The 13,067-nt window shown below is 42.3% G+C and overlaps 1 protein-coding gene across 1 annotated transcript in view; it reads left to right on the top strand.

Moving 5' to 3' along the window:
• The first annotated feature begins 3,656 nt into the window (after positions 1-3,656).
• THBS2 (thrombospondin 2) overlaps positions 3,657-13,067 on the top strand; it is a 30,070-nt gene continuing 20,659 nt past the window's right edge. The window contains exons 1-5 of the mRNA XM_079297552.1: positions 3,657-3,806; positions 4,841-4,915; positions 5,831-6,387; positions 7,850-7,934; positions 12,333-12,526. Coding sequence (XP_079153678.1) covers positions 3,800-3,806; positions 4,841-4,915; positions 5,831-6,387; positions 7,850-7,934; positions 12,333-12,526 — 918 coding nt within the window. The 5' untranslated portion in view covers positions 3,657-3,799. The remainder of the gene's footprint in view (positions 3,807-4,840; positions 4,916-5,830; positions 6,388-7,849; positions 7,935-12,332; positions 12,527-13,067) is intronic.

Consider the following 13,067-nt stretch of genomic DNA (forward strand, 5'->3'; position numbering starts at 1 on the left):
CTGTTGTGAATCGGGTAAAAGGTTTGGGGTTTTTTTACCCAGAGCAGCAACATGGGATTTACAGAGCACTTTCAGTGCTCATTTGCACTGTACTTGGTAGGGGAATGTTCCTTTTTGGAGGCTGAAAATACTTGGCAGTCTTAGTATGTTCAGCAGCTCACGTGGGGAGAGAATACAAAAATTCTGTAAAATGGTTCAGGACACAGTTAACTGTTTGTAGATGGATATTTGTTTTGTCATATATATTGCAAGAACAGGGAATAAAAATGGTTTCCAGATCCAAGTTTCCGACCATGAGTTAAGAGTCTTGGTTTCCACTTATGTATGGCTCTTTCCATAACTTATTGTGTGACACCAGTTAAATCATGTAGAAGGAACCAATGTAGCAAAACAGTTAGACATGGACTCAGCTTTAAACTCAAAGTCTTCCTGCTGAAACCACTGCACAAATTGATGTGCACAGACATTTTTTGAGTAAAGACAAAGTTTGCAAATGGGTGGTAGCAGTACTTCCCTCTTTGACAAGTTTATTGTGAAAGTATTTAGCTGGAGTACTTGCACATGTTGTCATAGGAAGCACTCAGGTCTCTCCCCTGTCCCTACAAGCTCATTCAAAAAACTTAGTGACTGAGTCACATGCTAATCTGAAGTTAGCTGTTTCAGTTTTGGAACCTCAATACAGTGAATTATGAAAACCAAATTCCACCACAGAAAGAGAAAAAAGGAAAAATTCTTCCTGGCTTTTTGTCCGCTTTTCTGTAAGAATATCTACAGGTGAAATCCAGGACTGCAGGATAACACCTGAAGGGTGTTATCATGTTCATGCAACTAGATCTATTTCAACTAGTGGGCATGCTTTAGTCAAAAAGGCAAAAAAAAAAAAGATCAGCATTTCACCCAGCAGAAGTCACAGAATTTGTCTTTTGGATCATGCCAAAAGCACAAAGTTTCAATTTTATCAGAAAAGCAGTAAAAGGAAAAAAAAGTAGCATGTATACCATATTCCACTTTATTGGGATTTCTCCTAGTATAGGAGAGTTCAAGTCTTCCACAAAGTCAAGCTAAGTCAGCAAGTCACTGATAAAGTCCTAGGCAAAACCATGGAATATTTGGTGGAGGAGATCCATCAAATCGGTTCTTTCTTAGATAGTGCCATACCAGAATCCTGACATTCCCCAGTGTTTGACAGTAATGTTTGCTATCTTGTACAATGTTTACATGATCCAAAATGGAAGGTCCCTAGGGCTGGTACAGAAGGAAAACAGTAGACTGAAAAAAGCAAAGGGAGGTGCATAGAAAGATGACAAGTTAAGGACCTATGCTCATGTCTGATGTGCTGGTCTGAAGAAAAATACAGTGAAAGGTAAAACACTACAGAAAACCATCAATATGAGATCCATCATTACCTCAGCTGTGTTCTCATATCTTAGCAAATATGACTTCACAATCCCTCAAACAATCATTGCTGACTTTCCCTTTGCACTGAAAAATCAGGTAAATTGGGAGACATGAATGCTGTTCCACTGTTTGCATGCGTACATTGGCTTGCTGCAGAAAGCAGAGTGCGTATTTGTTTCTTTGAGACTTTCCATCAGGAATCTTGGAAAGAAGATGTTTACCTCTTCCAAGGCGGTCAGGGGAAAGTGAGCAAGTAAGCATTTTCATGGCTGTGGAAAGACTACAATCAAAACTGTCTTCTCAAAGGTCATCATCCTATATATAAACCACTCAGCTCAAAACAATATGCTATCGATCCTTCATTCCTACGACACTCACAGAAAGGAAAATTTGCTATGAGGCAGCTGGTTAAAAGCTGCCACAATAAAATTTGGCTCTTTATTGTTATTTTATTGACTTAAAAATTTCTATTGCAAAAAGGCTTTCCATATAAATGTACAATTAATTCATTAAACTATTTCAAAGATACCTTCTTAGTCTCTTTAACACATTCTCTTCTCCAGCTGTAATCCCAGAGCAGCTTCCTGATGAGAGTTATCCCAGCACATTTCAGTCTAGTGGAAAACGCACCATACAGCTACATATATAGCTATAAAGACTAAGTCTTAATATAGCAGGGGGAATGAGTAAACCCACTAGAATTTGAGGTTTTGTGAACATCATTAGCTATTTTTTAAAATTCTTGAGGTTTTACAAAACTGAAAACCAAATGTCTTAGGAAGACAAAAAAGCCCTTTCCCTCCTATCTTGGCTCAGTCCCCTGGACCCTGTGAGAAAGGGGAAGGCTCCTTGGCTCCTGCTACCCTGCAAGGCCAAGGCCAGCCAAGTTGGAAGGAGCTTCCATGGCAAGCGGAAAGGGAGCAGTGCTTGCATTGGCATTTTCTGCTGTAGTGATAGATGGAGCCTTTTGAAGTCTTCTGAGCTCTGAAATATCAACACCTTTTTCTACTGGAATTTCAAATTGTGATGGGCAAAGTTAATGACTTCCTGTACTGTTGATTTTTTGTGGGATTTTTGTTGTTGTTGTTATTTGTTTGGTGTTTTTGGGGGCAAGTTGGTTTATTTTGTTTGTTTAGGGCTTTTTGTTTGGGTTTTTTTTGTGTGTTAAGATTTGTGAAGTTTGTCCACCTGTGCATTTGACAGAGCTACATTTCTTGGATTCCGTGAGCAACTGAGCCAAATCCATGTCTTTCACACCACCTGCAGAATTCTTTCACAGATATTCTGCAACCCCAGTTCAGGACTCAACAGCTGAGATAATGGTCTTCTCCTTTGACTTCTGAAATACATCTGCACGTCACGGCAGGTTCTGTGTGTGGACCTACTACAGGGATCCATCCTCCAGCTCCCTATGGAGCACGATGTAATGCTGGAAGCTGGGCTGGCTGCTCCTCAGCATGGTGACCTTTAAAATTCAGTGGCTGTGACTGGAGTCCTCGACTGTGGAGATAATTCCCAGTTCTCCTAACGTGACCAGTCTAAGAGTGAGGATTCTCCTGTGCCGCTCGCACTAGCCCCGAGCCAAGGATCACGTCTCAGTGAGCCCTCAACGCCTTCCATGGAATGAAAGGGATGGTGCTCGTAGCGCAGAAGAGCGGGAGCGAGGTGCTGGCCTCACTTGAGGAGCTGCTGGCTGACATCCCCGAGCACCTTGCCAACTGACCGGGGGACCGGGCAACTCTCGGCTTCGGGCTGTTGCACAATTTAAAAATTAAAAGGATAAAAATGAGAGAACCGAGCCCTCGAGACGGCGGGGTTTTGCGGCGGTGGCGGCAGGAGCACCGATCTCCCAAGCGCCAAGTGTCCCCTGAGAGCCGGGCCGGCCGGAGGAGCCGAGGATGCGCCCCTCGCCCGCGGGACCCGGGTCGTGCCCGGCCCGACGGCGGCTCCGGCCCGGCCGCGGGGCCTGGCGCCGCCTCCCGGGGGCTCAGCCGCGCTGGGCCCCGCGCACCGACGGCAGCCCGGGCTGCCCTGGGCCGGGCCGGGCTGCCCTCCCCGCCCCTCCGCGCCGCTCCGCTCCCCGCGGGGAGGCCCTGCCGCCCTGCCCGCCCCCCGCACCGCCCCTGCACCGCCCGCCGGGGCGGGCCGGGCCGGCCGTGGCCCCGCAGGTAGGCGAGGTGGGGAGGGGGCGGCGGGGGTTTATGTCACCGCCGCGGAGCAGCGAGCCGGGGGCGCGCCCCGGCGCCGCTGATTGACAGCGGGGCCCGGCCCGCAGCCCATAAAGGCGTCGGCGCGGGGCGCGGTGCCGTGGAGGGACTTGCGACAGCAGCAGCGAGGCGCATCGCGCTGCGCTCCGGACCGGCCTCGCCCCGCAGAGCCCCAGCGCGCCGTCGGCTCCCCGATGCCAGGTGAGGCCGGGCGGGGAGGTGCGGTGCCCGCCGCGAAGCCCGCTCGGGGGCGGGGGAGGCTGTGCCCGCCGCTCGGGGCTCGGGCTGCGGGCTCGGGGAGCGGCGCGGGGCAGGCGGAGCGCGGCACCTGCCCGCAGCAGCCCCGCCGCCCGGGCAGCTCTGTCCCGCCGCGACCCGCCGGCTTCCAGAACTGGGACGGGCGTCCCGGCGGCTGACTGGAGCCCTGGTACCCTGGGGATGCCAGGTAATCGGCATTCCGTGTAGAACAAAGAAAATGCAGACAGGGAGCGCTGGCGGCATCCCTGAGTCCTTGCAATAGTGTGTGGAGTTGGCAGTGCTGAAGTTACTTGGCTGTACCCGGAGGACTGGATTTCTGCACATTCCGGGGAATGCTTCTGCTCCATTCATTGTGAGCTAAGACACATATGGAGATGCAATTATGTGGTTTGTAACTGCACAGAGCTACAGGGCAAACCCGGCATCACGTTAAGAATCACTTTATCCAGCTATTCTTGGGTACAGAGGATTGTCTATATATATATATTTATGGAAGAGAAAGGGGTTTATATCATGGCACTGAAAAAGGTACTGAAAAGTACCCCTATTACTCAGAATCATCGTCTAGATCCCATTAGCCTACAAGGATTTTTGGCTGAATATTGCACTCCAAAGTAAAGATGTGTTAGCAATAAGCTGTATCTCCTGTGGTGTCATATGGTTCTCTATGCCAGCTACTGAAATTTCATTAAGAAAATAACAATGTATATTTTCTGTATGTCTTTCCTTTCTGTTAAAGGCATTTTCATAAAAAGGATTTTTAACTTTTATAATTCCTCTTCCCTTCACCTGATGTCACGTTTCACTTCTGCCATCCAGAATAGACCCAGAATAAGTGTTACAAGAATCAATCAAAATAAAAATTCTGATTTTATATGTAGAGTTGCTGTTTATGGCATGTCATGAGAAGAATTGCACTATTGATAGTTGATAGATATAATTTTCCTAATATTGGCTACTTTTCATTTTTTTCATAGGAGTTATGCTGAAGAGGAGAGGGTTGTTGTGGCTTGCTGTCTTGATAACCCTGTGGCTTTGCTCACATGCTCAGGGTAAGTTTAGACACTTCTTAACTGCATACAGACTAACTCCTAAAGTTAAAAGTTGCAAAGTGTTGGCTTACCTGAACTACATTGGGCAAAGTAATCATAAAGGATTTTTTAAAAGTGCCTGTGGTATTTTTGGTAGATATACCTTGCCAATGCTAAATGAAGATTTCTCAATATATTTCAAAATTGCTTTCTTTAGAAATTATTGATAAAAATGTATATAATCCCTGAAATAAATGATACTATACTTTTCTGTGTAGTGGAAATGTATGGTGAAAGTAACATAAACAGAATAATTGTATGGGATGACTGTTTCATAAAGGTAGAAGTAGAGAAATAGACACCTACAGATCAAATATAAGTAGAATACAAATTGGCATGGTGCCAGACCCTCATTTATATCTTTCTTGGTTTCAGTCTTTAAAAAGAAAATCTCTTTTTTTGGGGTCAGCATGTAAACACATGGATTCTCATAATTTGATTTTCCGTTGTCTGGAGATCAAAATACAGAAATTGCCTCAAATTCCTTATCCATTCATATATATCTTAAAAAAAATTTAATGAATAAATTTTTAAATGCATCCATGTGTAGGCATGTACATGGCTTACAGCATACATACATATATGTACAAATATGTGCTATATAGTGCTACGAAATATGAAGCCATATGTATAAGTGTATAATCAAAAGTGTGTGCATGCACAGAAGGAGAGAATTGTCAGGTAAATGAAAATGTCAGGTAGAAAATACTATTCACTTGCCTACTTGTAGGAACATTTGTGAGCAGGACAGTACTGGGTTTATTCTGCTGGTCCTTAATGTCTGTCATATAATTTCAGTTGCTAAGTATACTGCACAGAGCAGTTTCTTGTAAGGCTTTTTGTAGACACATTGTCACACACTGTTAACTTTTTCAGATGGTGACAAGGAAGAGGAGACTACCTTTGACTTACTTCAAGTCAGTAACATAAACCGAAAGACAATTGGAGCAAAGGTGTTCCGGGGCCCCGACCCCGCCACGCCAGCGTATCGCTTCATTCGGTTTGACCACATACCTCCATGTAAACCAGAGAAACTCAAAAAGATCCTCAAGCTCATACGGCAGAATGAGGGCTTCATCCTGTCAGCCACCCTGAGGCAGGACAGGCAGTCTAGAGGCACTGTCCTCGCCTTAGAGGGTCCCGGCATCAGTGAGAGGCAGTTTGAGATCATTTCCAATGGCCGCGCCAACACCCTGGACCTCATCTATTGGGTGGATGGCTTCCAGAACGTGATTTCCCTGGAAGACGTGGACCTTGCTGACTCACAGTGGAAGAACCTCACCGTGCAGATAACAGGGGAGAACTACAACCTCTATGTTGGCTGTGACCTTATTGACAGCTTCATCCTGGAGGAGCCTTTCTATGAGCAGCTGAAAGCAGAGAGCAGCAGGCTGTACGTGGCGAAAGGGTCCTCTCGGGAGAATCATTTCAGGGTAGGTGACCGACCTGCAGAAGCTTGGGTCTCAGGTGGGGTAAGAAGGTAACTGGAAGGAGTTTGGGAGAACACAGAAGGTGCAGTTCTGTTGTCCCAATGCCTCTTGGATTTGATGGGGTCACAAGTGTTTCCAAGCAGAGTGTGCTTTTATTAATTGCTGGATCTGTGTTGTGTGACTTTGGGATTCCTGAAAGCAAAGACAAAACAAAGTCTAAATCCAGAAAAATGTGCAAAACCAGTTGTTGGGCTTTCCTGTGCAACTATCCCTTTTCTCTCCAGATGTAAGACTTCTAGAGATGTTGGGTTTTTGTGGTGATTTGTAGAATTTTTTTCAAATTTATTGAAGAACTGTTTTTCCATTGAAATATGTCTATTCAAATCATGAGAACATGTCAATATTTTTATTTTTTACTTGAAATAAGATGAAAAAAAAAAAAAATTTAATGGAGCTGAAGCATGTGCTGCTGGTCCATCCCGTAACAGAACATCCTGATTTGCCATTTTGAATGTTTCTTTTCAATTTAAATTTTTTAAAGAGGAAAATTTTGAAAAAATAAATGGAATAAAAAGTTTTGATCAGCCCTGTAAATGAGATTATTTTTCTTTTTGTGGAAAACATTTGAGATGATAGAATTGTAAGTTTTCTGGTTTTACTGTCAAATGGAAACGACCTTCTGCCTCATAATCTAGTGATGTGATCCAGCCCAACTACTTTAAGGATGGCTTCTTTTCAGTCACAGCTAAATGATGGCTCCAAAAGTTTTGAAAATCCCTTTCCTTCTCATCATGTTGTGCCATCTAGTTTCCAGCCAGAGCCTGACTTACTGGAGTTTGGCTCCATGGGATGACCAGTTTTGGCAGGGACTTAAGAAGTTCTTGCCCATAGCCTCTCCATTCCTGCTCCATGACTAAGTTACTCCATCAGTAGTGCTCATACAACTGGTTCTGAAGCTGTACCATTAACAGGCTCACTGAAACAATCTGTTTTTTAATTAATTTTTTTTCTTCTTTGAGGTTTTTTCCTCCTAAATAAAATACCAGTCTGGCTTTAGAGTGTTGTCTCAGAAGTATCAGCACAACTGAGGAAGTAGTGAATTATGGTGCATGGGAATGACTGGCTAAGGATGGAAGTTTGATGGTGCAGGAAAGTTGGCTTTGACCCTATCTAAAATTCAGTATGAAAATAGAGTTTTGAGCTTGTGACAGATTAACATCTTTTATTATGACATGTTTCAGTACATCCCTAGCTTTGTGGCTTATAATACTGAAATTGTATGTAACAAAACTATAACCACTTTATTTTTTTTCTGTGTGTCAGGCTTAATGCCTTGTAGATTGTATTTGATGTATTTGCTTATGTCTGAATCAAGTCAGTAGCATGGATTTGAGACAGATCAGTTACTAGTTGTGCAAAAATTGATCTTACTGCTTTTAATTGCTTTTTAAAATTATTATTACAGGGTCTTTTGCAAAATATTCAGTTAATCTTTGATACTTCAATAGAGGATGTTCTGCGTAAGAAAGGATGCCAGAGAAGCCAGTCAAGTAAGGCTTTTGTTGTCTTGTTAACACTGTTCAGTTGAATCTGAAAATTAGAAACGTCAGTCATGAAATATTATCTTAAAACCATGCAACAGATCATTTTGAAATGAAAAGGAGAATGAGTCGCTTATTGGTGGTAATGGGAACTTAATGTTTGTATGATATCATTTTGACTCTCTAGCCTATTATTTCAGTTCAGTTACATAGGTTTATGACTCTAAGCCTCTGTTTTTAGATTGGGGGAAAAAGTATTGGGCAATAAATTAGTAGAAATGGAAGGGGAAAAAACATATGCAGGAAAATGTATCTTTTCTTACATGAGTTTTCTGCAATTCTTTTCATGCAAGACAGGTGGTGTTGGTTCTGAATTTTACTGCTGTGAATGGGCCCACAAACTAGTCTGCCATTCTTAAAGACACTTAATTCCTTGGCAATACTTTTGAGTGAAAGAAGCTTTGGGTGTGACTCCAAAGTGTTGATAATCAAAACAACCTCAGGAAAATAAAAAATCAAAGGAGGAGATATGGAAGGCATGTATGTTATGGGTTGACATGTTCCTGTTAGTCCAGTTCATGCTTGCTCTGCCAAGAGGGGAACATTCTGTGTGTAGCAGTGTAGTGGATTCCCCATAAAAGAATTAGGATTGTTTGTCAAATATGTGCTGAGGTTTTGTACCCGTGCTTATAGAAGGTGCTGACTGTTTTACTTCCCAGTGCTTGTAGCTGACAAGGGCTCAGTCAAGAATAAGAGCCAGCTCAATCTGTCAGAGGAATGTTGTAGGTGCACAAGGCAGGACTTCAAGGTTTTGTTTGGAACTCCTGCCACCTGAAATGCCATTATTTCTGTCCCTTTGCTAAAATATGAGACATACAGAAAATCAGTTAAGCAGATTGAACTCCATTTTTTCCCTACTTTATGCAAAACCCAGAAATTAAACCATAGCAGATTTTGACTTCTTCAAAGGAGTAGTAAGTGTTTTGAAGCATCACCAAGTAGAAATGGGATGTTACTGTACATCTACTATGAAAAGGAAACCAGTGAGAGCCTAAAGGAATAATTTAATTCTTCATGCTAATATATATCTTAAGAGGAATTCTTGTATAGCTATAAGCTGCTGATCACCAACAGATAATAAATTCTTAATATATTTTTACCACATGTAAATTGACAAATTTTCGGTTCTGTAAATTATACAGACTATTGTTCCTGAGAATTATTCAGCAAATAATTAAATTCACAGTATTTTTGCTTTTACTTTGCAACACCAAGAGAACACTACAAGATGGAAATTTCTTACGCAGTAACAAAAAGGAGCTAATAGCACAGGGAGGCATCAAATTTACTTGAGAGGTTTTTTTATGTGCATGTCAGATTCTGACATTGCCTATCCAGCTGAATTACATACTCATGGAATGGGTCAGGTTGAAAAGGACCACGAGGTGTCATTAGTGTAACCTCCCTGCTCAAGGAGGGTCATGCATGAGCACATGATACAGGATTGTGTCCAGATGATTCTTGAATATCTCCAGTGAGGGAGACTCCACTCTCTGTTCCAGTGCTTGGTCATCCACACAGTAAAGTTATTTCTCTGATTCAGGTGGAATTTCCTGTGCATCCCATTGCCTCTGTGCTGGCACCACAGAGCAGAGCCTGGCTCCATCCTCTTTGGATATTTCTACACCTTGATGAGGTCCCTTCACTATTGTCTCTCTTTGAGGCTGAGCAAGCCCAGCTCCCTCAGCCTTTCCTCATGAGAGGAAGGCTCCAGTCCCTTGATTAACTTTGTAGTCCGTGGCTGGACCCAATCCAGGGGTTCCATATTTTTCTTGTACTGAGGAGCCTAGAATTGGACACAGCACTCCAGATGTGGCTGAGGATGAGGAGAGAGGCAGAATGGTTCTTCTCTGCCCATCTCTCCAGCCTGTTGAGGTCCTTCTGAAGATCTGCACAGCCCTCTGGGGTATTGGTCACTCCTCCCAGCTTTGTGTCATCAGTGGACTTGCTGAGGAGGCATCTGTCCATCCAAGTCACTGATGGATGGTTTAAACAATACTGGGTCCAGTATTGGAACTTGGTGGATGCTGCTAATGACAATTACCATAGTTGAAAAGCTGTGAATGACTTTACCCACCACAAGATGTTTTCCCATTTAGATGGCTCACTCCTTGAGATGAAGTAAAGGCAGTAAGATGACATATTTGTGTTAATGTCCTGTGACAGACAGCAAGGCTGATGTCACCAATGAAGTTCTCTCAGCCCTAAGGACACAAAAGGAGACAGGACTGTGTTTTCCCAATGTATCTTTAAGCCTAATATGGGAATGTGACCTGGTGAAATGGTGGCTTGGAAATGCTGTTTGGTTGAGGGCAGGAAAGAGTGTCTGTAGTGTGGTGGCTGCAAATCCTTTAGGCACTATTTATACACCACACTGGATAGGAAAGATGACAAAAACACACCTAAATAGGCACATCAATAAAATCCCTTCTTGAGTTGTATCAACAGAATTATATTTGCATATGTGAGAGGGTGCACATTTTGCTCTTCTGGTTTCTCATTTTAATCATCTGGTCCTTAGGAAATTAGCAGGAAACCAGCAGCAGAGAACTGATTTCCCAGTGATCCCCAGGCATCTTCTTTCAGTCACTGCCAAGTACCAGTAGGAAGTGAGGATTTAGTTCTTCTTACATATTTTTGGTTTATGTTTCCTGCTGAGATTGCAACTTTATTAATGTCCTCAGAATGTTCCGGTCAAGGCACACTCCATGTTGGCTTGAAAAATATGAAATTAATGATCTGAGAAGTGCTGTGGGGGGATCTGAGAAATCTAGTGTTTCAGTGTGGTAGGAAAATTGCATTCTTTCCAGGGAATCAAAAAGCAGCTGAAATAAACTGTTCTGACACAGAGTTCTGATTTGCTGTGTGGTTTTCTCCTGTCCTGTAAATGAAGCTGGACATTTGCTTCAACTTTGGAAAACTGCAAACAGCATTTTGTAGACCTTGGCTAGTGGCAGATGTTTCATAGCTAATTTAAAAGCACATCAAGCCAATAATTTTAAGTTTGGTTGAGAAGTGATCACTTAATGTCATACTGTGGATTGGTTCTTTGTTCTCTTTTTAATTTTTTTTTTTTTTTTTCCTTCCAAATTAATGAAGAATACTTTGTTCCTGTTTTAATTTCCTTTTACATTTGTATGTAACACTTTACATTGTATGGTAAAGGGACAAACCAAGCCCTTAACATTTCTGAAGCTTTGCCACCTTTGATGATTTGTCAACACTGAATGGTATTTGGGTTTTGACGTGTATGTTTTATGGCACATGTTCCTGTGCTGATTTCTTCTTTTTAAAGATATAGCAATTTTAAAAGAATATTTTGTCTTTGGTAACCTTGAGCTATTCCAATGTTAGTTAATCTGGTAAAGAAGTGTTTATAAAGAGATAGAAAAGTATGAATTGTTGTATAGCTGATACCAACTTTGAGTTTATCATGGAGTCCTTAGATAAAGCATCCCAATTCTGAGTTTATCATGGAATCCTTAGAGAAAGCATCCATGGAATCCATAAGACATTTACCTGATAGAGATTTAAATGCTCTACAGAACATAGGCTGTTTTATTTAGTTATCGATGTGCTTTTTTAATGAATTAAAATCATGCTTGCTGTTATGTTGCTTTCCAGGAATTTACTGTAGACAGGAATATATTTTAAAATTATATTAGAACATATCCAGTTCTCCCAGTCTAATAATGCAAAGTTCTCTTTTAGTTACAATCTGCCTTTTGGAGGAGTGTTTGGAGTGACACATCAAATAATCTGTCTGATTTTAGCTTGACCTCCATTTTTCTCCAGAATGAAACTATTTTTTTACAGCTCCTCTGAGCTTAACACTGGGCAGTGCAACATGAGCAGCCCAAAGTCTGGTATACATTGCATAAGGGTCCAAATTTCATCCAGCCATGGAATTTATAGATAGAACAACTCCAACAACTTTCTGCAAGGAAACTTTCTCCTGCCTTTTCCTCTGCCTTGAGGAAATGTGATAGGTCATGAAAAAATTTGAAACCTCTTGTGTTTGAGTGGATAAATAGGTTTGCTTTTTTGATACTGTGTCCTTTTGTTAGTCTTCTTCATAAATGAATGTGTTGCAGTGCCAGCAATTTAAAAGTGAGGGCCATGTGAGACACATCTTGGCTCTTAATTTTGAAAAGGGAAAGCCTATAATTGGAACCAGCTGACATCTAACCCCTCTTTTATTTGTGGGTATAATAAGCATGAAGCTGTGCCAAAATAGATCTGTTTAAACCCTACCCATGGGTGCCAATCTGTGATTTCAGCAGGAATCTGTAATCTGTGGAAGAGCTTTGTATATGCTGTTCTTCTCTTTCATTCTCCTGCTACCAGCTGAAGTGAACACCATCAATGAGAGCACTGAAATCCTCCACTTGAGCCCTGCTGTCACAACCGAGTACGTGGGTGAGAAACCAGGGAAGGCTGAGTTCTGTGACCGCTCCTGTGAAGAGCTGGGGTCGATGTTCACAGAGCTCACCGGCCTGCGCATCGTGGTCAACAACCTGGCTGATAACCTCCAGAAAGTGGTAGGTGCCTGCAAGGCTGGAAAACTGGCTGAGGTCTGCTGTGCAGGGATCTTTCCTTCTTTCTTTTGTGCCAGGACATTTAATGGGGAGTTCTGTGTAACATATGAACACCTGTTAGTATGTCTACATATATGTAAAGTCCTCTATTCATTAAGACTAGTTTGGTAGTTCTTCTGCAAGTAAGTGTATGGGATTTTCATAGTTGAAGTATGATGGTGATGTTGTGCTGAAGTCTGCCCCTCTTCGTTTTTTGAATCAGCTAATTATTTCTGCAGGCATTTTATTAGTATGCCATATGTGTCAGGACTAAAGTCTTCTTACCTAAAGATGAGCTGTAGTAGAGGAAAGCAAAATGGCTAAGAACAGATTTCCTTTAGTGTTGTGTGAATGTGTTTGTACCATTGCTAGAATTGCTATGCAGGACTGCAATACTTATGATCATCTTCCTTATGTACATAAATATATAAAAATACATTTTTTGATGGAAGAATTAAGTCCAGTTATGTCTCAGCTTTGTCTATTTAAAACAGTTTGCTTATGA

Source organism: Erithacus rubecula (assembly GCF_903797595.1).
Source record: "Erithacus rubecula genome assembly, chromosome: 2".
NCBI classification, from domain to species: domain Eukaryota; kingdom Metazoa; phylum Chordata; class Aves; order Passeriformes; family Muscicapidae; genus Erithacus; species Erithacus rubecula.